Source organism: Danio aesculapii, chromosome 10, assembly GCF_903798145.1.
Source record: "Danio aesculapii chromosome 10, fDanAes4.1, whole genome shotgun sequence".
Classification (NCBI taxonomy): Eukaryota; Metazoa; Chordata; class Actinopteri; order Cypriniformes; family Danionidae; genus Danio; species Danio aesculapii.
Genome location: NC_079444.1, coordinates 12,456,884 through 12,483,967, shown reverse-complemented (window position 1 = coordinate 12,483,967; position 27,084 = coordinate 12,456,884). Strand labels below are relative to the sequence as shown.

At 42.4% G+C, this 27,084-nt stretch overlaps 1 protein-coding gene across 1 annotated transcript in view; it reads left to right on the top strand.

The window, feature by feature from the left end:
• adamts6 (ADAM metallopeptidase with thrombospondin type 1 motif, 6) overlaps nucleotides 1-27,084 on the top strand; it is a 204,563-nt gene that overhangs the window by 96,277 nt on the left and 81,202 nt on the right. Inside the window, exons 11-12 of the mRNA XM_056466366.1 lie at nucleotides 16,526-16,667; nucleotides 23,894-24,001. Of these exons, the coding sequence (XP_056322341.1) occupies nucleotides 16,526-16,667; nucleotides 23,894-24,001 (250 nt within the window). The remainder of the gene's footprint in view (nucleotides 1-16,525; nucleotides 16,668-23,893; nucleotides 24,002-27,084) is intronic.

The window sequence follows — 27,084 nt, the reverse complement described above, 5'->3', positions numbered from 1 at the left end:
TTATGGATTCTATCATTTGAAGCTGTGAGGGGGCATATGCCATATTTTTATATCCTAAAGTTGACAGGTATGGACAGACAAAACAAACTTTTTTTAAAACGAAATGACCTGGAAGAAGAAAAATAAAGAACACAAAATACAATCCAACTTTTCTTTCTGCCTTAACCATTAACAAAGTAAAACAAAACATTAATAAAATGCCGTTTAATACTCTACTTCCCCTAATTTAACGGCATACAAAGCAAAATCAGAATCACATTGTAGTCCAGACAGGCAAAAGTCAGATAAACAGGACATTCAGAATCGCTACGGTTACTAAAGTAACCCTTCGTTCCCCGAGGGGGGGAACGGAAATGCTATGTGGAAACTTCCACTATGGGGATTTCGTCAGAATCCAATCATCTGAAAGAGTATAAAAACGGGCCAATGAAATGCCAATGAGTTGGCAGCGTCAGCGTGCACAGCTGGCGTCAATGACAATCAGTCATGCTATAAAGACGCAGCCAGTGCCATGCTCGACATCCTTTTCTAGCTGAAGAGACTTTCACGCTCAACAGCTAAGGGACAATCGTTGTGGCGAAGGAACATAGCATTTCCGTTCCCCCCCTCGGGGAACGAAGGGTTACTTTAGTAACCGTAGCGTTCCCCTTCAGATGGGGAACTCCAATGCTATGTGGAAACTTCCACTATGGGGAAATCTATGGAAAACGCCACAACGAAAGAACCTTACTGCGTCCCTGGCGAAGGGTGTGCCACGCAGTAGAGCGAGCGCACCTACAACGCCCCGAGACACAGTCTTCCAACGTGTCCCCTGGCCCTCACTTACCTGTTCAGAACAGTTATGTTTTTCGGGGAGTCGCAATAACCCAGTAAAATAGGTTTTGATACGACAGTACGTTGGGAAAGCGTTCAGTCCCGATAGGGAGGACGCTGCGGAGCTCACCTGTTACCCAGAGGGGAGACCTGGTGACAACCTATGGACTAGCCCAGAGATGGGGAGTCCTTGCATAAAGGATGGTTAGCGGGGAGGGAAGACACGAGCCTGCCCTAGAAGGGGGGACTATACCGTGGCTGAGTGAAAGTATGGGATCGCCAGCGGGGATCACACATAGCAGGCACCTATACCCAGAACGCGGGCTGACCAGCGGGCATGCCGACAACGTAACGGGCCAACACCTGACTCCTCCGCTGAGTCAGGTGCTGGGGGCCTCGGAGGAACTCTGCAGGGTTCGCCAAAGAAATGGGGAACTAAACTGACAAAGCTGAAAAAGCGCACGTATCTCCGGGTTAGGGAGAGTGGCGCAGCAAGCGTGTTTCGACACCTCAACCGAATCGTTTCCTCAATCACCAAGGGTTGCCTAATACCCTTGAGGAAACCGGCTCCACTCGCAGATTGTAACCTTGCAAATGTATTGGGTGTCACCCAACCCGTAGCTCTACAAATGTCTGTCAGAGAGGCGCTGCGTGCTAACGCCCAGGAGGATGCGATGCTCCGTAGTGGAGTGCGCTCTCACCCCCGGGGGACACGGCTTACCCTGGCCCAAAGGCGAGGGAGATGGCATCCACTATCCAGTGGGTCAACCTCTGTTTAGATACGGCACTTCCCATCTGCCGACCACTGTAATGGACAAAGAGCTGGTCAGGGGATCTAAGGCTCTGAGTGTGGTCCACATATATTCGCAAAGCGCGAACAGGACACAACAATGAAAGGGCTGGGTCTGCCTCCTCCGCGGGCAGCGCTTGCAGGCTCACTACCTGATTCTTAAACGGCGTGGTAGGAACCTTGGGCACATAGCCGGGCCGGGGTCTCAGGACAACGTGAGAGTAGGCCGGCCCGAATTCTAGGCACGAGTCACTGACCGAAAATGCCTCCAGGTACCTAACCCTCTTAACCGATGCCAACACGACCAGCAGAGCTGTCTTCAAGGACAGAAATCTCAAGGATACTGAGTCGAGTGGTTCGAAGGGATCCCCACGTAGGCTCGTAGCACTACCGCGAGATCTCAAGAGGGTATGAGAGGGGGGCGGGGGAAAACATCCGCCTCGCACCTCTGAGGAACTGGATGATGAGGTTATGCCTCCCCACGGTGCCGCCATCCACGCATCATGATGAGCGGAGATGGTGGCCACGTAAACCCTCAGTGTGGAGCGCGACAGCCTTCGCTCCACCTGTCCTGAAGGAAAGAAAGCACAACACTGATCTGGCAAGATCGGGGGTCTTCTCGGCGAGAAGCGCACCACTCAGTGAATAGACTCCACTCCAGGGCGTAGGCATGCCTCGTAGAGGGTGCACTAGCCTGAGTGATGGTATTAACCACCGCCACCGGTAGGTTACCTAAGTCTTCCTCGTCGCGTCTTATGGACCCCACGTGGAGGTTCCACAGAACTAAGCGAGGGTGCCAGATGGTGCCCTGTCCCTGAGAGAGTAGGTCCTCTCTCAAAGGGACTCGCCAGGGGGGGCGTCGCGAGGAGGGAGAGTTCTGATATCCAGGTCCGGTTGGGCCAGGGGCGCAACTAGCAAGACCTGCCCCTCGTCCTCCCTGACCTTGCACAGAAACTGCGCGAGTAGGCTCACTGGGGGGAGTGCATACTTACGCATGACTCGGGGTGGAGTCGCCATTCTCCCGGGGAAGGAGCTGCCGTGAGAGCCTGTTGGCCGCACGGTTGAGCCCATCCGGGGTGTGAATAGCAAGCAGCGACTTCAGCCGCGTATGACTCCAGAGGAGCAGACGGCGAGCGAGCTGAGACATGCAGCGGGAGCGTATACCCCCATCCGGATGGAATACGCTACCGCGGCCGTGCTGTCCGTCCTGACCAGCACGTGTTGCTCCCTCAGCACTGGTAAAAAGCGGCGCAGAGCGAGAAACATTGCCAACAGCTCTAGGCAGTTGATATGCCAATGCAGCTGGGTTCCCCTCCACAGGTCCGCAGCAGCATGCCCGCTACACACGGCCCCCCCCACCCCATACTGGAGGCATCTGCCGAAACGACAGCCTGCCTGGACGCCTGACCTAGGGGCACACTGGCCCGTAGGAAGAAGGGGTCCTTTCCAGGGGGTGCGGGTGCGGTGACACAGCGCAGTGACAGTCACTCGGTGTGTGCCCGCGTGCCATGCGCGTCTGGGGACCCGATCGTGAAGCCAATGCTGTAGTGGTCTCATATGGAGCAATCCGAGCGGCGTGGCCGCGGCTACGGATGCCATATGCCCCAGGAGCCTCTGAAATAATTTCAGGGGGACCACTTTTTTTCCTGTCGAACTCTCTCAGACAGTTCAGCATTACCTCGGCGCGCTCTCGTGAGAGGCGCGCCTCCATAGTGATCGAGTCCAGCTCCAACCCGAGAAAGGAGATGCTCTGCACGGAGGCGAGCTTGCTCTTTTCTCGGTTGACCTGAAACTCCAACGGGCGGAGGTGCCGGAGCACCTTGTCTCTGTGCATAATCAATTGCTCCCAAGAGTGGGCTAAAAATCAGCCAGTCATCGAAATAATTGAGCGTGCGGATGCCGGCGAGCCGAAGGGGCGCGAGGGCACCCTCCGCGAGCTTGGTGAAAACTCGCGGAGACAGAGAGAGCCCGAAGGGGAGGACCTTGTATTGCCACGCTCGACCTTCAAACGCAAACCGCAGAAACTGCCGGTGGCGTGGGAGTGTGGAGATATGAAAATACGCGTCCTTCAGATCTATTGCTGCAAACCAATCCTGAGGACGAACGCATCGCGTGATGCGCATCTGCGTAAGCATTTTGGAGCGCAGCCAGTGAAGGCAGCGGTTCAAAATGTGCAGATATAGGATTGGCCATAACTCACCGCTTTTTTTTTTTTTTTTTTTTTTTTTGGGCACGATGAAGTGCGGGCTGTAAAACCCGTGCTCCATCTCGGCTGGAGGGCCGGCTTGATTGCATCCTTCGCCAGGAGGACAGCAATCTCCTCTCGCAAGACAGGGGCGGATGCAGGACTGACCCTGGTCGCCTGTGAACCTGGGAGGCTGTTTCGCGAACTGAATCGCATAGCCGAGTCTGGTCGTATGGATGAGCCATTGCGATGGGCTGGCCCGCGCTAACCAGGCAGGCAGAGCCCCCGCAAATGGTCCCACCCGCACGATCGCTGACGTGCCAGCGGCGGGGCAGCGTGGAGTGAGTGGGCTCATCCGGGGAGCGCTGGGGTCCCACAGGAGAGCAGGAGAGGAGATGTTCTCGTCTCGCACTCAAACTCCAGGAGAGGGGCTGGGAGTGGAGAGAAAGGAGACCGTTCTCTCACGCTCCATGAGCCATTGGCGAAATGCACCGATCCTGCGAGCTGGAAGGCATAGCGTCCCAGACTGGCAGTGTTCGGGCTGTCACATCCGGAGGAGGGGAAAAGTGCTCTTTCACTGAGGATTTTGATGGCGTTTTTTTTTTTTTTTTTTTTTTTACGCCTTTAAATAACGTGCCCCGCCCTCCAGCGGGGAAAGAGCAAATTCCCTCCTCCCCAGATGGCCCGCCTCAGGGACGCTTCGCGGTCCGTTTTACCGAACTTAGCGGCGCCCTGGGCGGGGGACGCTGGTTGCCTGCGCGATGCTCGGCGCAGCCGCGTGGCCGGAGGCGCAGGCGGGGCGGCGAAGCAAAGCTGCGGGCGGGCGTCCTCGGCGAAAAAGCAGCGGATGTGGATGGCTCGGCGGGGGGGAGCGGTCATACAATCCCGCCGATAGAGACCTCGCCCATGGCCTCCGACTGCTCTATCACCGGCGTGAATTCCTGGGCGAATTCACTGCCAGTGTCGCCGAACAGGCCAGCCTGGGAAATGGGTGAGTTAAGAAAGCGAACTTTGTCAACGTCACACACATCACCAGGTTTAGCCTGAGGTGGCATTCCTGGATCACGGATGTGATCATCGTCCTTCCCAGGGCACACACAGCCGACTTTTTTTTTTTTTTTTTTTTTGTAAGAGCATAGTCGGTTGCGGTGCGGAGCGCATGCTCAGTCCTGGGTCAGAACCATCCTCGCGCAGCCGGGCCAGCGCCTGCGCTTGGTAGCGCTGGTAGGTGGCCATAGCGTGCATGGTGAGGGGGAAGGCGCACGCAGCACACTGCGTGAGCCTACTGTGCCCATCCAGGAAGAAGGGGATGGGGAGGCTTAGAAGGTCTCACCTTCATCCTCCACATCACACCCCTCTAATCGGTCCGGCCGCGGAGCTGGGGGATAAACCATCTCCAGAGCCACGGCCGAAGCCGCCTGGGGAAGCACAGCCGCAAAGTCTGCTTCTGGATTCGACGCCGCGCTCAAAGTCCCGGAGGGAGCGAGCGGGTTCGAATCCTCGTCAGACCTTGACAGCCCAACCTCCAAGGATGGTGAGGATGGAAGCGCATGCAGATCGGGCAGAAAAAAGTGCCCTCAGGACAGCGTGAGTTTACTGTGCACTTCCGGGAAGAAGGGGACGGGAGGCTTTGAAGGTCTTGCCTCCTTATATCCTCCACATTCACCCATCTAGTCGGTCCGGCCACGGGGCTGGGGGATAAACCATCACCAGACCCACGGCCGAAGCAGCCCGAGAAAGCACGGCCATCACGTCTGCTTTTTAGATGCTAACGCCGCGCTCTCCACCCCGGAGGGAGGGAGCGAGCGGGCTCGCATCCTCATCAGACAATGACAGCCCATCCTCCGATGCAGCGATGGACATCTGACCCCCGGTGTCATCAGGTGAGAGAGCGACCATCCAAGGACGGAGCGCTTCTCTTCACCTGAAGCTTGGATGGAGCGCGTGGAGGAGCGAGAGGTCCGCGGCCCGGGGGCGGCGGATTTACTCTCACTGAAACCCTCAGATCTGCCCGAGTGCCAACCGCAGTGCGGGGGACAACTGGGGTGGGTGGCTCTTTTGCAAGAGCGAGCCGCGATCTTAACTGCGCAACAGACATGACATCAGTGATGGCATGCACTGCCCGCGAGCACCGCATTAACATGCTGGACCCCCAGACATGAAACGCTGTGCTCGTGCCCATCATCCGGGGATAGGAAACCACCGCATCCAGAAACGCACGGTCGGAGTGACGTCTTGAAAAAGACGCGCTGCACGACCGTGTTGCTCTTTTAGGAAAGCTTTTTTCCTATATACAAACCGCTCTTGGAGGACCGGACCCAAAGGACGCCAGGCAAGGGAGAAATACCCAGCTCGACCATCTGCCACTGCGTATACACGCCCTGGACCGGGAGAAGCTGCTTCTCGATCTCTCTCTGTAGACACAGGTTGGAGATACCCTCAAAGACTCTCTCAGAAGCTTCGTGAAAGGCTCTGAAAGCAAAAGGATGTCGAGCATGGCACTGGCTGCGTCTTTATAGCATGACTGATTGTCATTGACGCCAGCTGTGCACGCTGACGCTGCCAACTCATTGGCATTTCATTGGCCCGTTTTTATACTCTTTCAGATGATTGGATTCTGACGAAATCCCCATAGTGGAAGTTTCCACATAGCATTGGAGTTCCCCATCCGAAGGGGAACTGACATTACAATAACAGAGACTTAAAATACTTTCTGGTACAACACTCTTACAATCTTATGATGACAAATACGATGATAGAAATATGCGAAAAATCCATCAATATTAGCCGAACAGCAAAACGAATGAAACAAGGGTCAAAGGTGAGAGATCAGTGTTTTGGATGGTGCTTTTAACAGTGTAAAGAGGCACAACAAGACCAATTATCAATTATCAAAACCGAGAGATAAAATGTAGACAAAGACAGTTCACAGAAATACATAGTTGAAAAAGATATTTTAAAATCATAACAGAAATTGTAATTTCTTCTCATTGCTGGTCTAATTAACATTGGACTACATGTCCAGATACTCAAACCACAATACTTTAGTTATCAATAGGCAACTGGAACCCGCACAAAACACTGACACTTCACTCTGAAATTTTCTGTCAACATTTTTGCATATTATAAGCCATGTTTACACACTGCCTCTCAAGCTTTCTTCGGTCAGAAATAATAAATGGGTCAGGTTACATTTTTTGTTCAAGTGTTTGGGAAGTTCAATTCACAATTCACTGACACAAAATCTAGAATGGTATTTGACAAAATAATCTAGCTCATCTTGCAGCACAGAACACTTCATGACAAACAACATAAAGACAGATTGTGGCGGATGGTTGAGAACCACTGCTGTAGCCTGTTGTGTGCTGGTTTCAATCCCTGGCCTTTTACATGCTCCTGTTTGGTGTGTATCATCTGTATGTCCATACCAGAGACCTGCCAGTCTCTGTTCAGGATCAATTCAATTCATTGGACACAATATTTCCTCTTTCCTTTTCTTTTTTAAAGAGAGAGCAAGCATCACCGCGTTTGGAATTTTTGAGGGATTTGTTTTCCTCAAAAGTACCCTCAAAAGTTGTTATCCTCAAAAGTTTCCTCCAAAAAAATTCTGGTACAATGAAAATATAACTTTGTACCAAGTTGACTGATAAAAACCTGTTAACCGTGACAACAAACTGAATTTGCCCTGTCCCAAATTCAGTCCTTAGCACTTGTGGACTTCCAAGTCTACCTTTGGGAATGAGGGCATCAATAAGCACCCATTTAAAACCTAAAATGACAAATGGAACATTTTAATCAGTTTGTTTTTTGTGCAGATAGAAGATTCTGTCTATACTTTCACTCTCTGTCCTTTCATCAAATGCAAAATTACACTTGACGATTGACAAAAATTGTAAATCTTTGTGCTGGATTTGAAACTGAGTCTGCTCATGGCTAGATGAGAGTGTGGAAGTTGATCTGTTGTAGGCTAGTCTGTGAATTGTTAGCCTAACGTAAGACGAAGGGAAAGAATAGTGGTTGCCATGGCTGTCAGAAAGTTTTCCTGCTGAATGACCTCATGGAAGAAGATTAACATCACAGCCATCGCTGGCATCGCAGGCTTTATCATCGTGTGCCAACTTCCCACACAAACACAAAGAGATGCTGCTCTGTTGGTTTGGGATGAACTCCCTGTTGTATAATCACACCGTGTCATCTGTGACCATTTCGGATTGAGGTTGAATACTAACCTTCCTTTTTTTTTATTTGCTTAGCGCCGAGCAATTCATCAATAATGGACCTTCCTTGAAATCTCAGGTTGATGTAATCTTTGGCAGTGAAGCGGCTCTGCTATGATAATGCTAGTCTATTACCGCAACATTCACATCTAACAGATTCTGGATGTGCGGAAGAGTCTTTCCTTTCCAGAAACCAGTGTTTGGCTAAAGATTGTGACTTATTTCAGATTACATGTTTGCACATGTACAGTAGGATCTTTCAATAAAGAGAGAGAGTTTTGAAGAAAGGGCTAATATTCTGGTTAGCCTATCACTTACTGCAGTGATTATTAGCATTAGACTCAGGACCGGCCCTGTACATTTTGCGCCCTAAGCAGAATAATTTTGGGGCCCTACCTTGCTGTAAATAGTGGAGTATTGCTATTGCAAATCACCCCACAATGAATTGAATGCTTATTAAATACAATCAATGAAACAGAAAAGTAAAGCCTGATTTCTTCCACTTAATAACTCTTGACATTTTAAAACCGCACTGTTTTGGCAACTAGCAACTTCAAAAAGGAAGAATTAAACAATCTTTAATAAAGGGACCAGTGATTCCTACTTTGCATCCTTCTAGAGTGTTTAAAACATATTTTATTAATTTAGCAAACATAAAATGAAGATTTTAAAAAATAGTTTTTATTTTTTTTTTTTTTTAAATAAGTTCCAAAGGTAAAAGCCCTGCAATGAAACAACACTGAACACTAATTAGCCAAAAGTGAAAATGCACTACTTAGTAATAAAATATACATTTGGAAAACAATTAACATTATTGCAAAGATTGGTTCATAAATAAGAAAATCAATAAGCAAATAATATAAAGTAAATATAAAAAAAATATTCATGTAAAAAAAACAGAAAAAGGGAAGCAACAAATACTGGGTTAATGTTAATACCCAAACACAAACTTTATTATTTTATATTACCAGTGTGCAAAATACATCAATGAAAGACGCTTCAGTACTACATTTCAGTAAAGTGCATTTTAGACAAAAAAAAAGGGTAAAAATGGCAAAAGGGTAAAAAAAATTCCTGTAAAACCAGGGGAAAAAAATTTCATATAGGTAGACGACGTTTATTAATCTGTAATTGCCTATTTTCAATAAATGTGCTACTAGATTATGTCTTTAACATCAACATTGGTACTTAAAAGTGATGCTAAAAATGATTTTATGCTTGTTTCTTCTCGTCGTCATTTTCCCCCACAGTTTTTCTACATCTGAAGAATAACATTAGTTTCGCTTCATTTTCGCAGTCTAATTTCCCAAAATAAATCAGGTATATAATGGCAGGCAATGAAGCAAAGGCCATGGCTGTGTCCGTGCATGGGCTTGCGTTCTTGTGGTGACCAGTCGAACCACGAGAACACAGAACGCATGAGTAATGAGATGCTGCAAGCTTCCTGCTGATCACATGACTTTTATACGAATACAATTTCAAATTTAATAAAGTTAATACATTTTTTTTTCAGTGAAAATGTATAAATATTCAAGTACTAAAGCACTGTCAATGAAGATAATTTGTAAAATGCAAATAAACTCGCACAACTAGTGGGTTGAGGGGGGCCCCTAGTGGCGGCGGGGCCCTAAGCAGCCACTTAGTTTGCTTATAAAGAGGGCCGGCTATGGTTAAACTGATATATCTATCCGGCCTGTCGCTAAGCAAATATGGTGTATGTGGGTACAGTGGGTAGCACGATCGCCTCACAGCAAGAAGGTCGCTGGTTTGAGCCTTGGCTTAGTCAGTTGGCATTTCTGTGTAGAGTTTGCATGTTCTCCCAGTGTTGGGTGGGTTTTCTTCGGGCGCTCCGGTTTCCCACACAAGTTTTAAAGACATGCGCTGTAGGTGAATTTGGTAAGCTAAATTGTCCGTATTGTATGTGTGTGAAAGAGAGTATATGGGTGTTTTCCAGTGATGGGTTGCAGCTAAATAGGCATCCACTGTGTAAAAACGTGCTGGATGAGTTGCCAGTTCATTCCACTGTGGCGACCCCAGATTAATAAAGGGACTAAGCCGAAAAGAAAATGAATGAATAAATGAACATTTTGTGTATTGTGGTATAAATTGTCAAATAAGTGTTACTTTTTATTCAATTGTTTTGTACCCTATTCTTTGAAATATTAATATAGCTTATGTTATATATATTAATATAATATATGCTACAAAGTGTAAATCAAGTGCTTGATTTTGATTGGTTGATGAACGTTTTAATATGTGCAATAGAGGGTTTATCCTATTCATTTTATCTTTAGGGATTCAAAAATGTTGTAAGTCATTAAACCAAACCAAACCAAACCAGTCTGCTAATACCGAGTTCAGGCCCCATGATTTTAACCCCGATTTGACTTGCTGACCAGTTCTGAGAAATCGGCGACAAATGGCTGAAATCACAGGCAAATCAGTGCACGTTCACGTGAGTGACAATCAAACAGTGTCAACACTATCAAAAACGTGATGTCAGAGAATAGCTAATGAGTTGTCGAAAACCGTGAGATATTTGGCGTGCTAAATATCTGGAGCTGTCGACGATTCAAAATCATGTGGTGTGAAATGAGTTCTGATTGAAAATAACATCAGCGATTACCTACAGCCAGTGAGAGAGCAGCATCCACTAGTGTGGGTATCTGCAGGCTAGCAGGAAGTTGGGAGAGAAGTTAAAAGCACTTACTTTCTGTCTATTTTGACATAAGAAATTAAGGAAAACTAGTGTACATTTGGCAGGAGTACCCGTGCCTGTTTGACATGTCATCTGAGCAATACCACAACTGGGTTGATAAAGAAAAAGTTGGGGATAAATTTAAAAAACTAGGTGAGCAAAATAAGTAAATTTTCTACCCCACTAAAGGCTTCTTTCTCATTATTAATAGTAAAAGATATATTATGTGACCTTATTTCCACGTCACTTCTCATGTGTGTTTGGTTGTGAGACGTAGTTTGTGGACGAAACAAAGCTGTCAGCGATTCTCCTATTGTAATGTCATGTAAAGTGAAACCTCCTGTCGCTGATCCAATCTAGAGTATAAACACAGCACCAACAGAATGCTACCCCAGATAGTCATGCAGTGTGAAAACATCTGTGACATGACTACTTTGAAAATTGTGCAGCCTGAACTCGGCATTATAGGGGAGAATCAATACATTTGAAGCAAATGCACCAAAATAACTGCATTAATAACTCCAATGGTCTGCTATCAATGGCTCAAACCTCTGTTATTAAATTTTAGATAGCCTTTTAAATCAAAACAGCTTTTTTGTTGGTCTGTAAGTATGGACATTATTTATGTGCATAGCTTGAGGTGTATGTGGCTAATGCAAAGGGAAAATTAACTAGGCAGGCATTTATTATAAACTTACGCTATTATTCTCGCTACTTAGGGTTTGTGTGCACTCAAGTATTTTTACACAGCTGAAAATGGCAGTGCTCATGCAAAACTACTCTACTGTGCTCTACTGTGAGCACTTCTCCAACTGCTGAAGGACTTAAAAACACAGAGTGCTTAGTGCTTACCATACAATGGATGATCAGCACCTCGCCATGCAACTCACGTTAAAAAAACACTGCACTTTCATTGATAGCAACTGAAAAAAGCATGTTAGAAGTGCAGTACACTGTTAGACCTTACCAAGCTTTTTTACAGTAGAATACTGGCAGTGTTGCCAGTGAATTACTGTAACCAAGCCATTATAGTGACTAACTGGCAACAGTGTTGCCAGTTAATTACTGTATAAGAGCAGTAGCGGTCACTAACTGGAAAGTGCTTACAGTTAATTACTGTACTGTAGTGTTACAACTCACAGGATTATACTGCATACACATAAACGATATGTCATTTATAGTTATTGTAGTGTTACTAAAATTCATCAGTATTCTTAAGTGTTATTAAATTAGAAACATATAAATTTCTTCAGACAAATGTATTTTATTGTTTTGGCAGCAAACAAATATACAACTGAAAATGTACAACAAAATTAAAGAAATCAGCAGATATCAAAACATTTTCTATTTGCAATAAAACAAAAAGGTTCAATTAATAAACAACACATGCAGCGTATATAGCACAGGTGTCAAACATTTAAATATCATCTGGCATATAACAGAGGGCCACAGATCTGCACAGTTTAGTTTAACTCTAATTAAACACACCTGATCAAACTAATTGAGGCTTATTACAGGTAATGTTAAAAACAGGGTGGGAACTAAACTCTTGAGTTTGACATCATTTAAGCAACTGCCAACATTTATCACAATCATATCTCCATTAAAAAACAATATAAATTACATTACAACAAACACCATCCAAAGCAAAAAATTTAAAATCGTTCAGCACTGATCCTCATGTTGTTCCAAACCTGTAGTAATAAAAAACAAAACAAATAACCTGATTTATGCATTTATTTAAGAAACCTTTTATTCTATAAATACCACTTTTACTTACTTCATTTGATGTTTTCCTGTCAACTTCATTGAGCCTCTGCAAAAACGTATGGAAGTGCTGTTTAAGAAAGAGATTTTCGCCTTTAAATGTATGTCGTTCATATACAGTTTAATACCTACCTTTGAATAAGCTCTAAAGTGGCATTACTTAACTCCTAATATACAAGGTTAAAATAATATAAGGTTAAAAACATAAAAAGAACCAAAGGAAAAAAAAAACACTTAATTAAGTTTTTTAAAGTTTCAAATAATTCTAAGAAAATTAGCATATCAAAAGAACACACACATACTTACTCTAGATATGGTTAGAAGCATGTTTGTCAAAAAAACAGGCACACACATCAATGCTCAATAAAAAAGTTAAAAATAATTATAAAAACAAAAAATAAATAAATAAAGTCGGCAACACAGAGAATATAAAGGATCCAATCTTATTATTATTTACTTAAAAAGTTCAAGAAAACAAACGTTTCTATTGTCCTTATGAATTCACAGTTGGAAACACAGCTCTGAAAAATATTAACAACAAATTCACAACCTAGGACCTGACAGTAGAGGTTTGCGAATCCCTGTGATGATTCCTGTGCACATTAGCTACCTAACTGAGGAGATTGGAATTTAATGGTTTTTATGTGTATAAAATTTATGTGTGTAAATCATTGTTTTCTGCATTAAGATAAATGCACTATTCTATATATAGCACCATAAAGCATCAGAGTACATGGCACAGTAATAGTTGAACAGTAATTTACCATTTATTATCACAGTTACTACCTGTAATGGCTACTTAAAGTAAATTACTGTAAGTTTCCTTTTATTACAGCAAACACTGGCTATTTTACAGTTATTTACTACATAATCTACAGTAAGAGTCAACAGTGTACTTAATGGGAACTCAGTGACACATTTTCAAACATTGTTTGCGCAGCTTAAGTTTTAGACTAAAAAAAAACAGCTATTTTTCCAGTTTTTGCTTTACAGAAGAAAATAATTCCAACTTACCATTTTGTGTTATTAAAAAGGATAGACTGACACAAAACAGTCAAATTGAGCTTTACAAACAGTAAATATTATTCATTCATTCATTCATTCATTTTCCTTTGAGTTCATGATTATTCATCAGGGGTTGCCACAGCATACTTATTCAGCATATGTTCGATATAAATGGCCCTGGTGGTAAGTAAGTAAGAGTATTCTTTTATTATTAGCTTAATGAGTTAACTAAGGGAAGTTTTGTTGACATCAAATGAACATGTCCTTTTTTAAAGATTTTGTCATTCTCTACAGAAGTAAACAGGCATTGTTTTTGTATTTCAATACAAGGCCACATATTCAGACTTGTCCCTCTCCTCAGCGAGGGGATTATTCTACCAAAAACACATGGGAAAAAATAGAAAACTTAAATGGATGAAACCAAATACAGCACTGGTTACCCCCCAGGCTGGAGCTCATGTGTTCTTTTCCTTTCCAATGTATTTGGTTTAGGTTTTAATTAGATTAGACTTCCAGCATTGTTTTGGGAAGTCAGTGATCCTGGTTTCAGCTAATGCTTCCTTTTGAATGCACTGCAGAAACCAGATCTATAGCATTTTCTTTTTGTTTTGGGTAAAAAAATTATAATTAGATGACATATTACATTATGCTATTTAAGAGTCATAGAGGAGCACCAAAATACAAATGAATTGTCATTTTTAAAATATCTTGCTAATCTTTTATTGTTTTTTAGTAAGTACTGGTGTGATGTTTACTTCTTTATATATAAATATTTAATTAAATTATATTTTCATAATTTTTAATCTCATTTTCATAAAATTAATTTATGATAACATTGCATGCATATGCCCATGATAATATTTACTTGCTTAAATATTGTGTATATATCCTCACCTGCCACTTTAGAGGAGATACACCTGTCCAACTGCTTGTTAATGCAAATTTCTAATCCGCTAATCACATGGCAGCAACTCAATGCATTTAGGCATGCAGACATGGTCAAGACGATCTGCTGCAGTTTAAACTTAGCATCAGAAAGAGGAAAAAAGGTGATTTAAGTGACTTTGAACGTGACATAGTTGTTGGTGCCACATGGGCTGGTCTGAGTATTTCAGAAACTGCTGAGCTACTAGGATTTTCACGCACAACCATCTCTAGGGTTTACAGAGAATGATCTGAAAAAGAGAAAATATCTACTGAGTGGCAGTTTTGTGCACTGTGCAATGGCCAGACTGGTTCCAGCTAATAGAAATGCAACAGTAACTCAAATAACCACTTTTTACAACTGAGGTATACAGAAGGCTCACCAAAATTGGACAAATAAATATGGGAAAAAACGTTTCCTGGTCTGATGAGTCTCGATTTCTGCTGTGACATTTGGATGTTAGGGTCAGAATTTGTCATCAACAACATGAAAGCATGGATCCATCCTTGTATTAATGGTTGCTGACCATGACAATTTCTTTATGACCACAATGTACCCATTTTCTGAATTTCTGCTACATCCAGCAGGATAACGCACCATGTCATAAAGCGTGAATCATCTCGGACTGGATTCTTGAACATGACAATAAGTTTACTGTACTCAAATGGCTTCCACTGTCGTCAGATCTCAATCCAATAGAGCACCTTTGGAATGTGGTGGAACAGGAGATTTACATCATGGATGTGCAGCCGACAACTGCGTGATGCTATCATGTCAATATGTAGCAAAATCTCAGAGGAATTTTTCCAGTACCATTTCCAGTAAGTAGATCTGAAGGCAAAAGGAGGTCCAACCCGGTACTAGTAAGGTGTACCTAATAAAGTGGCCAGTGTGTGTGTGTGTATATATACATATATATATATATTGTCAAGCCTGAAATTTCGGGGTTCACTGTATATATATTTATTTGTTTGTTTATGTGATGAGGACTGGAAAGGACATCTCATCTTTAACCCATCTACATTTTTGCCATATATTAGCAAAATGAACACAATCCAAAATAAGTACTATGTTGTAATGTAAATTAAAGGTTAACATTTTTTTTAACTGATCTAATTTAAGAATTTTAGTGAGTGACAACTTAGGCCTTTATATATAAAAACAAATAGCTTCAAAGTAACTTTCGTCTTCAGACCAATAAAAGAGCAAGTTACTGTAGACACATACTCCATGTAGAAAGAGTCTGAAAATGCAATGGCATCCCATCAGAGGGTTAGTGTATCTTGGCCGATGCAGTGTAAACTCACTCTCTTTAGAGGCAATGTTGCTTTTAGCAGCACACGGTGGGGTGGTTGCTTTACATGCCTTCGACTGCACGTTCAATTGCAGCAATCATGCGAATGCCAGACAGAACCTAGAATAGAGCATGAAATGTTAGCGTTTGTGTTGTTAGCGAGCCCACTATTCCCTCAGAGAGAAGCCGAGCCTATTGCTGCTAAAAAAGCGAGCAGGATAATAATTAACTGTTTTATTCCGGCGGACAGCAAGCGGCGTGGGGCGGACACGTCTCTCAGCCGCCTGCCTGGACACGAAAAGCATCCGAAACAGGGACGCCGAGAATAAAACAAGATCCACTACTAAACCCAGAATAAACAGTCCAACAAAACATGCACCGCCTGGCCTCTTCTCTGGTTTTATTTTTTTCACTTTGTTCGCTGCAGACGGAGCACTGGCCCTCTTTTTTGTGGAGGGTTTCTTGGGAGCGTTCATATTTCTAGCTGACTAAACAGACTAAACACAACTCTTGACTGGACGCGTGACCTCCGGTACCTTCTGCGTTTTTGTGCTCGTTTAGTGTCTTTCGTCATTTTATTGGCTCTTCAAAGGATTCCATAGGAGCACCGCAGTACCATATAAGTCCAAATCTCAGCCTTTTATGACCACTGTTTGTCACTCATGCTTTCCTCCCCTCATTTCGAGTTCTGTGTTCTTCAGGTTTCTCTCCCATTAACAATAACGCCTTTCCTTTTGCTTTCATGTGAGTCTTTTTTTATTTTCTCTTGTCGGACACAGTTTAGACCTCTGTAGAGGAGCCAATCCCATTGAAGGTTTGTTTTTTTGACAGCTCAGGTCGGGGAACGTGTCTGGACAATGAGCCTCTGAAACGAGACTTCCTGTACCCCACTGTGGCTCCAGGGCAGGTGTACGATGCAGATGAGCAGTGTCGTTTCCAGTACGGAGCCTCCTCCCGCCAGTGCAAGTATGGGGTAAGAAGGCTGCAACACACCATCATGCTCTGGGAATGTCATGTTGCTGGCTGAGACACTAATCATTTCTGGAATTTATGGGTCAGAAAAATTTTCTGCCAGAAAATTCAGACAATTTGATTGTTCATTGCATTAATCATACAAAAGTTACAAATGAAAAACTTAAAAGTCACATTTTATTCCCAATTTTTATTTATTTCGAAGAAATTTTTTGTCAAATTTTGTCGATTCACCGACATGTCTGGAACTTCAGAACATTTGAAAAGAGATTTTTAAGGTTTAATCTAAGCCTTGTGAAAAGACTTGGTTGCTTCATATCATGAACTAATTCAGTTTTGACTTATATTTACATAACTTAATCAGTGAACATGAACTGAAGCAAAAAATCTTTTTAAAAATAGGTTTTCATACAAGTGAACTTCTTTAACTATTTAAATGCACAACCCCTCCAGACATTTTGTTTTGACATCTTTCAGGGGGGGATCAAGTGTTATTTAGGGGGTCAACTCCAGCCCCCAACCCCCAAATCCCCCTGTAATTATTACCCTGAAATGAGATCTTCTCCAACTGCAACTAGAAATGGGACAAACAAAGCTTTTCAAAGCTTTGAAATAACAGAACCATTTGCTTTGCAAAATGATTCACTATTTCAAAATGTTTGAAAGAGCACATGCTATAGAAGTGCCTGCTGGTCAAAACCATGTAAATGTAACAAAAACTCATGCAAAACATGGATTAAAACTGATTTGAAACAAAAGATTTATGAAGGTTTCAAAAGCAGCTATTAATTACTGCAAGCGCTGCAACAAAGCAAAACGTGCTAAATCTTGAAGTAACTACTAATTTGATCCTAACCAAGCATGCTTTGGCAGAACATACCAGAAACTTCATCCCAGCACACAGAGTAACATAACGTGAACACATCAGGTGTGATCAGATATAATTGCTGCATTCTGTGACATCAATATACTGTATACATGAGAGCTCACACCAGACCATTCAGGAGGCGGTTTGGACATAGAAAGCAAGAGCGCTACTTAAAGAGCTCTGAGGAGACATGATGCCGGAGGTCAAGCAGTTATTTTTACCGCTGACCCGAGGATACTAGCCAGAGGACATGATTTGTTCAGCAGGCAACATTACAAGACGAGCTCTCTGATGTACAGAGCAGCGAGGGAAGAGAAGAAAAAAAAACGTTCTGTGAGTGAATGCTGTGGTGTCTCACTTGGACTTGTAAAGAATGTATCGAGTTTAAGTTTTGGTAACACTTGCCCTGATTGCAGAGAACTCTTGGAAGCTTCGAGAAACACAGGTGATAGCAATCAGCTGAGATTATTTTCACTTCCTTTGAGTGCTGGACGCGAGGCTGCCAAGTCGATACTCTCTCGTATCAGGTCACATGATGCCATAAATGTTGTCGAAATTAAAGATGGCTGTTTTATCAGCACCTGAAATGAGCTCCATCGAGGAGCGTTTGAAGTGGAGCCACATATCTTTCAGAGAAAGCTCATACTTGAGGTTTGTTTCTTTTCCTGCCGAATCCCCAGACTTTTGGAAATGATAATGATTTTTACCCAAAGAATAACAAACTTAAGCAAATAAACTGACACGGGGAGAAAAAAGGGCTTAAATGAAGCCAGGAAAATTAATGATCAATAAGAGATGGCGCTCTGCTTAGTACAAATATGCGGCTTTGCTTTCTACACCAGAAAAGAATAAATTACCCAAGATTACAGACTTCTTTTGTTTCATTGAGAGATATATCCGACAGTGGATGAATGCACTCCAAAAAGAGAACCCTGTAATTTCTCTCTTAAACTCATAAGTGTGGCGTAGATCAGCGTGGAAGATGGTCGTGTAAAGAAGAAAAAAAAGTCTCGCATTCCGCTGGCTCAAGTTTAATACAGCTTGTAGTGTTAGTGGATTCTGACAATCTTATTTTTTTCTGCCAACCATCTGTTTAATACATGCCTTTGGAGACTTATAACCACACCGGCGGACCAGAGGTTTGAGTTTGGTTTGGAAAAACTGTTACGAAGAGATAAACACACACCCAGAGGAGGGGGGAGGGAAAAAAATCGAAACCTAAAAATATATTAATATCAAAGACCTAATAAGGAGTATGACCACCTTTTGCCTTCGATCCTTCCTGGAATGCTGTCATATACATCCTGAGCGGTGGAATTTTACCGCATTTTTCAAGAAGCAAACCAATGAGCCTGGAGGTCTTTAAGACAAAGGCTGTGGAAATCCATTATTTTGCTTCAGATCAGCGCTGTTTAGATCTAGTGACTAAGGAGGATGTGGGAGGCTTTAGACTTTATCCTGCTATTTATCAAACCACCAGTTAATTAGTGGTGTATATGGGGAGATTATCACCATGGAGTATGGTAACATCATAAAAGAAAATATTTTGTGGCAGCGCAGAGTGCCTAATATGGTAAAGGGCTTTCATCGACTTTGTTTTGAGACTGGACTTTTTTATATGTTATCTTGTATCTGGTTATCTGTGCGGGTGAAGTTGTGGCAAGTTCTGTGCAGAGTTTGCCCATGTTTTGCATTTGTTGCCTTAATTAAGTTATTAAATAATTTACCCTCAGTTGATTTATTGAACTAAATGACCTGATAATTGGTGAAAACTGAATCTTAGATGGTTAATTCAATTATTCAAAAGCATAACGTGCTAATTATCGACCATGAAAATGGATGTATAGATAGATGGACGGGTGTATGGATAGAGGCAGACAAACAGGTGAATGGATGGACGGATGGATCGATGGAGAGGCAGAAGAACAGATGAAGGATGGATGGATGGATGGAGAGGCAGACAAACAGATGAATGGATGGATGGATGGAGAGTTGGATGAACAGATAAATGGATGGATGGCTGGAGAGGCACGCGAACAGATGGATGGATGGAGGAATAGATGGATGGATGGTTGGAGAGGCGGACAAACAGATGGATGGATGAATGGATGGAGAGTTGGATGAACAGATACATGGATAAAGAGGTGGACTTATAAATGGGTGGATGGAGATATGGACAACCAGATGGATGGATGGATGGAGAGGCGGATGAACAGATGGAGGGATGAATGGGTAGATGGATGGATGAAGAGACAGACAAACAGATGGAAGGATGGATGAATATATGGATGGCTGGATGAATGTATGGATGGATGGATGGATGGATGGATGGAGAGGCAGACGAACAGATGGATGGATGGATGGATGAATGGATGGAGAGGCAGATGAACAGATGGATGTATGGACGGATGAATGGAGAGGCGGACAAAAAAATGGATGGATGGATGGAGAGGCAGACGAAGAGATATATGGATGGATGGATGGATGGATGGATGAATGGATGGAGAGGCAGATGAACAGATGGATGTATGGACGGATGAATGGAGAGGCGGACAAACAAATGGATGGATGGATGGAGAGACAGACAAACAGATGGATGATGGAGAGGCAGATGAATCAGTTGAATGGATGGATGAAGAGGCAGACGAACAAATGGAGGAATGAATGGATAGATGGATGGATAGAGAGGCAGACAAACAGATGGAAGGATGGATTAATATATGGATGGACGGATGGATGGAGAGGCAGACGAACAGATGGATGGATGGATGGATGGATGGATTTTTTTGGAGAGGCAGATGAACAGATGGATGTATGCATGGATGGATGGAGAGGCGGACGAACAGATGGGTTATGGAGAGGCAGATGAATCAGATGGATTATGGACAGGCAGACGAATCAGATGAATGGATGGATGGAGAGGCAGACGAAAAGATGGATGATGGAGAGGCAGACGAACAGATGAATTTATAGATGGATGGGTGGATGGATGGAGAGGCAGACGAACATATGGATGAATAGAGAGATGGACAAACAAATGAATAGATTTATTAATGAATGTGTGGAGAGACAGACAAACAAATGGATGGATGGAGAGGTGGATGAACAGATGGATGAAGATGCAGACAAACAGATGGGTGGATGGATGGAGAGCCGGACGAACAGATGGATGGATGGATGGATGGATGGATGGATGGATGGATGGATGGATGGATGGATTAATGTTTGAATGGATTTATGGAGAGGCAGATGAACAGATGGATAGATGGATGGAGAGGCAGACAAACAGATCGATATATAAATGGAGAGGTGGACGAACAGATGGATGGAGAGGATAGATATATAGATTGCACTGGAAATTCAGAAAGTGTTTGTTGCAGTAATTACTTTAGTCTTAGTAAAGTTTTATCTGCCCTGCAGTCTCAGCTTAAGCAGGTCAGCGGTTGAGCTCTGCTGGTCAAGTCTGCGTGCCCTCCTGACCCTCTCACTATGAGCATCTTGAAAGGGCGAGCAGGAAACCTTATTAAAACCAGCCGCAGAGGTGGAGCTTCTGCAACCTGAGAGAGGCAGTTTGCCGCTTTATTTAATCCGGATAGGCTGGGCAGCTGAGTCTTATTTACTGACCTGGGGTCAGTGGAGGTGCTCCCTGCCATAAGTCTTTTTTCATGGGGGCACCTCTCTGTCCTGTAAATCCTGTGAAGTTCAGGCTTTAAAGGCTCCTAGCGCACTTAAATGGGAAATCTAATGCAGGGTTCTACAAAGTTACACTTGTAATATACGGAGAGCATTATATTTTCATATGTTCAGCCTTCATACCACAGCATGGTTCCTTCAGACCACATGAAAGAAGACATATTTATCCTGAAGGTTTGAACTTATATGCTGATAGTTAAATAATAATTTGTCCCCTTTTCAGCGGCGAGTTAACGTTCAAATTTGAGGGAAATCATATAAAAATGTTTTATAAATCTGAGCCTTATGAATATGAGTAGCAAAATGTGTTCCTATGAAGCATAGATCATTAAAGTTTTATGTGTATTTGACAGATTTTTGGTTTGTAATTTTTTTGTTGGCAAAATTAGAATCATTATCCTTTGTCATTTGTGATCAATGAAGCACTACTTTGTCACAGCAAACAGTGCAAGTGGCCTGTAAAAGAACACAAACTGGCTAAATGACACTTCATTTAAGCAGAATATCTCAAATGTAGATTGCTGAACTCTAGTTTACTTGTTTTTCAGATCATCAGCAGCACTTCTGCAGTACAGAGAGTGTGTGCACATAAAATGTGTGCAGATTAAATAAAACGCCAGGTAGAAAAAGTAACTTTTTAATAGAAGAGCTCTGATTGGTCAAGGTAAACTCTTGACATCTGGCTACTGCAAACATGAAAGCTTGTAGCAGAGGTTTGTGCATCAATCAGTAATATATCATCTCTTCTTATTTTGACAAAAATAAAGGGGTCTTTACTATATTTTAGTCTATTTTAGTCATTTCAATATAGCATGGTATGGTATAGACAAGTTTGTCATTTAACTTACTTTCATCTGAACATATTCTTGTCTAGATTTATCAGAACATTTTTGTCATAAATTTGATTAATAGAAACTTATCCATGGTCAATATTTGTTGCTTGTTGACTGTCAGCTTTCAGCTATATTGTACTCTGGCACCATATACATGGCTGAGTTCTTGGATATATTTCTGAATATTACAAGAAACACGAGCGAGTAACACGTGTATGCAACTTTTCGCCAAATCCATCCTAGAAGGTCTAAAATATAAACACTTATAATTTGGCTTAGATTGGCGGTTAAGGGGCAAAAACACTATTTGGAAAATCTATTTTGGAAATATACTTAATCGATATTTAATTTGTAAAAACAACAGAAAAGGTTACATAAAAGGTTGAAAAAGTTTTAACAAACCTTTATCTGATGTGAAACTTGAATTTTGATCTTGAATTTTTTCCACATTGTTAATGTTTCCTGCCAATAATTTATCAGGTAACTTTTGATGTATAAGCACTGTTGTTTTATGAACTGACAAATCAAAATACCTTGATTTTTTTTTGTATATGTTGTTGACTCGTTGTACTATAAAGATGCAGAAATTTGCAGTCTATGCAGAAATCAAAAAATAAAGATGCTCTAAAGCTATGTGCCTCAGCCTACATTTTTGCAAAACATATAATACATTGCTCCAGGTACTGTACATTTCTTTGCACATTTCATATGACAAGTCCAGTAGAGGGCGCTGGGTATATCTATGAATCTGAAAAACTTTAATTAGGGTAGATTTTGTTGTACATTTCAGATACAAATCTTTCTGGTACATGTCAGCAAGAAACCGGGGCTTGTCATACAGATCACCTAGACCAGCGAATCACTGAATTAAACCCTTCCCTAAACCCAACCAACAGTCAAAAGCAAGCATATGATAAAAGAGCATCTGGGCCCTTTTTTACCTTGATTTTACATTACTTTCATCACTTTTGAGGAACTCATGCTTCACTTGACTGCAAATTGAGCTACCAAGAAAACTGATCACACCCAAAATGTTGTCCATATGGAGATAGATAGTGTCAAGTTGTTTGTATTTAAGTATTATGAGTATTTATTTGTTGTTATGCAAAGAACTGAGGAAAAATTATCCAATATTGGTTAATACTATGTCTCTGTAAATATCATTAGTGTGAAAAAGGAAACAAATTTGTTGACATGATACTGCCCTGTAGTGTTTATTTCACCTAGAAATTGCAGACAAATGTATGTTGAAGTGCGTTTTTGTGGTTGCACACAGTGTGGGCTGAAGCACATATTCCTATTGAGCCTGTGTTGGAAAAACAGCATCTTTGCACTCCCTTTCTTCTGATCCCAACATTAGGAAAGACTGAATGAACTTTATTTTTAATGAAACTCCAGACTGTGTAAGAACTTGCTACTTAATTCATTTTATTTTACCGCACATATATTTACAAACCAGGCAAAGCAACTTCCTTCCATGAAGAAATACAGACTATCAAACACACATGCAAGAAGTTTAAATCGCTGGAAACACAGCTGTCCTTTCTAACTTTACAAAATTTTATACGTACAAAAATGTTAATCAACCCTTAAGTTCTGAATCTACAATCCACTATGCGTTTTCAAACAGTTTGTTACTTTGCGATGTCTATTACTTATAAATTATAATTTACAAAATAACTTCAACACAGGAAAGACGTGTTTTTATGCAATCACTAAAAAGCCTGATTGTGAAACGGGCCCATCACATTCTGCTGGTCTTGTGTCCACTTGTTCTGGTCTCTCTTGGGAATTTTTATATTCTGACCAACTTGCTTTTGCCTTCTTTCCTAGGAAGTGTGTAGAGAGCTCTGGTGCCTTAGCAAAAGTAATCGCTGTGTCACCAACAGTATCCCGGCCGCAGAAGGAACCCTGTGCCAGACTAACACCATTGAAAAAGGGGTAAGTCAGCATCCCATCCAAAATCTTTATGCAATGGTGGAAGGTTATGATACGGGTGAGCGATATGACCAAAATTCTATTTATTTCAGGGTAACGATATATTTCACAGTGTAGTTAATTAAAATGGTAGTTATTCCAGGTAATCAAAAATGGTTATAATAAATTTACTTAAATACTTCCAAAATACTTTTATAATGAAGATGCCAATATCTTTTTTGTTTTATTTTAAAAGTGTTAATTTACAGGTCAGTTTACAGTCAGGTTTCACATTTTCAAATCTATATGGCCACTGTGTAAATGCACAGTACAATTACGATCTTATTGCCACCTTATACCGTTATGACAACATAATATTATTGCTTTCAGTGATTTCCTGAAGATAAATACCAAAAAATAACACAAATGGAATAACTACAGCAGTCACGATCGTCAATCTGATATGAAGCATGAGATTGTGAAAATCACATTTTTAAGGATTAAGGGGAAGGGGTACAAAAATAGAATTGGGATTGGGCCTTAACATTGCATCACAGTACTGTGGCCCAAGAGAGCACAACAGAAATGTTTCAAGGGAACCCAAAAATTTGACTGACCCAGCTGGGATTTGTTTATTGTGCTGTGACTATTGCTCAGTTGTAGGTGATCTTTGAAAGGTGAGTTTTTTTTTTTTGTTTGTTTTAACATCCTGATTACACAGTTCCCTTGTCTTTTGTATATTATTAGCCTAAAAAGCCATGACCTAAAATAGCCAGGTCCGTCACATTTTTGAGCCCCCTTGAAACATTTACGCTGGGTTCTGTGCTATTTTGCACATGTTGTGAGAATTTGCAGCGTGTTTTCTTAATTTGTTTATAATGTGAGGCTTTGCCACACGTTTGCTGTCTGACCGATGAAAATCTTTTTTTAGTTTGCTGGTGTTTTTTGAAATTGCATGTGTTTCCTTAAAATGCAGCACATTACGCGCTCTCTGCCAATGTATAGCACTGTTTTTTGCATTTTCATGTGGATGACAGTACATAATATTTTACCAGATATTTTTTAAGGTACTAGTATTCAGCTTAAAGTGCAATTTAAAGGCTTAACTAGATTAAGGTTAAGTTGGGGTAATAAAGCAAGTTATTGTGTAAAGATGAATCGTTCTGTAGACAGTGGAAAATGTATTGTTTAAGGGGGCTAATAATATTGACCTTAAAATGGTCTTAAAAAAATAAAAACTGCTTTTACTCTAGCTGAAATAAAACAAATAAGGGCTCTATTTTAACAATCTAGGTACAAAGTCTAAACCGCATTGTGCAAAAGCATGTCCGAATCCACTTTTGCTATTTAAAGGATGGAAAAACAGGCTCTGCAACTCATGGTCTAACAGGGTTGTGCTTATTCTCTTAATGAGTTAAGGGTGTGTTTTGAGAATAGAAATCAGAGTCTCATCTCCCATTCCCTTTAAGAGTCAGTTTTATCGCGCCATGGCGCATTTTCTATTTACATGGCAGACTTTGTAAGTGGAAAAACTAAACGCTTTACTAGTGAGAAAACAATTAAACAGACCATCTGCAGTGCAAGGATAAAGAACTAGCCTTCTCCAATCAGCCTCTTTACTATCTTTTTCACTTTCTCTCTTTCGTGGAGGAAACGGTGGAAACTTACTCCACTGAAGACATCCATTAGCCTACATATTAATTTTGTTTGTTAAAAACAAAGATTTGTTTCAAAACTGGAATATATCAACACCACCATAGACAGTGTTACAACCCAGAAACAGATCACCACATACCCAAATCAAAAGCCATGGATGAACAAGGAGGTGCGCCTCCTGCTGAAGGCACGCAACACTGCATTCAGATCAGGGGATGCACAGGCCTACAGCACTTCCAGGGCTAATCTGAAGAGGGGCATCAAAAAGGCCAAGCACTGCTACAAGCTAAAGCTAGAGGAGCACTTTTCCAACTCTGATCCTCGGTGCATGTGGCAGGGCATCCAGGCCATCAGCAACTACAAACCCAGCCAGTCCACCCCCACAGCCACAAATGTCTCCTTCCTGAACGAGCTAAATGACTTTTATGCCCGCTTTGAAAGAGACAATACAGAACCCTACACCAGGAACACTACCTCAACCGACCACTCACCTATCACACTCACCTCCTCAGAAGTCTACACCGCACTGAGTCGGATCAATGTGCGTAAGGCTGCTGGACCAGACGGTATCCCTGGGCGCGTCCTCAAAGCATGTGCAGAACAGCTCACTGGGGTATTCACAGACATTTTCAACCTGTCGCTTAACCTAGCTACTGTGCCAACATGCTTTAAAACCACCTCTATTGTGCCAGTGCCCAAACACTCCAGCCCATCATGCCTGAATGACTACCGCCCTGTAGCACTCACACCCATCATCATGAAGTGCTTCGAGCGGTTGGTCCTGGCACATCTGAAAGACTCTCTGCCATCCACACTGGACCCACATCAGTTTGCCTACCGTGGCAACAGGAGCACAGAAGATGCCGTCTCCATAGCACTGCACTCTGTCCTCACACACCTGGACAATAAAAACACTTATGCACGAATGCTGTTTGTTGACTTCAGCTCAGCATTCAACACTGTCATACCCTCTAAGTTAATGATCAAACTCAGAGACCTGGATATTGACACGTCTCTCTGCAACTGGGTTATGGACTTTCTGACTAACAGACCTCAGAATGTTAGATCAGGCCACATCTGCTCCACCACCGTCACACTCAACACTGGTGTACCCCAGGGCTGCGTGCTGAGCCCCTTCCTCTACTCTCTCTTTACCATCGACTGTAGGCCTGTGAACAGATCCAACACCATCATCAAATTTGCAGATGACACCACAGTGATTGGTCTAATCAGCAATAATGATGAGACTGCCTACAGGGAGGAGATACAGCATCTGGCCACTTGGTGCACCGACAATAATCTGCTCCTTAACACCAGCAAGACCAAGGAGCTCATTGTGGACTTCAGGAAGGGACGAACAGGCTCGCATGATCCCATCCACATTAATGGGATGGCCGTTGAGCCTGTCTCATCCTTCAAGTTCCTGGGGACCCACATCTCTAAGGACCTTT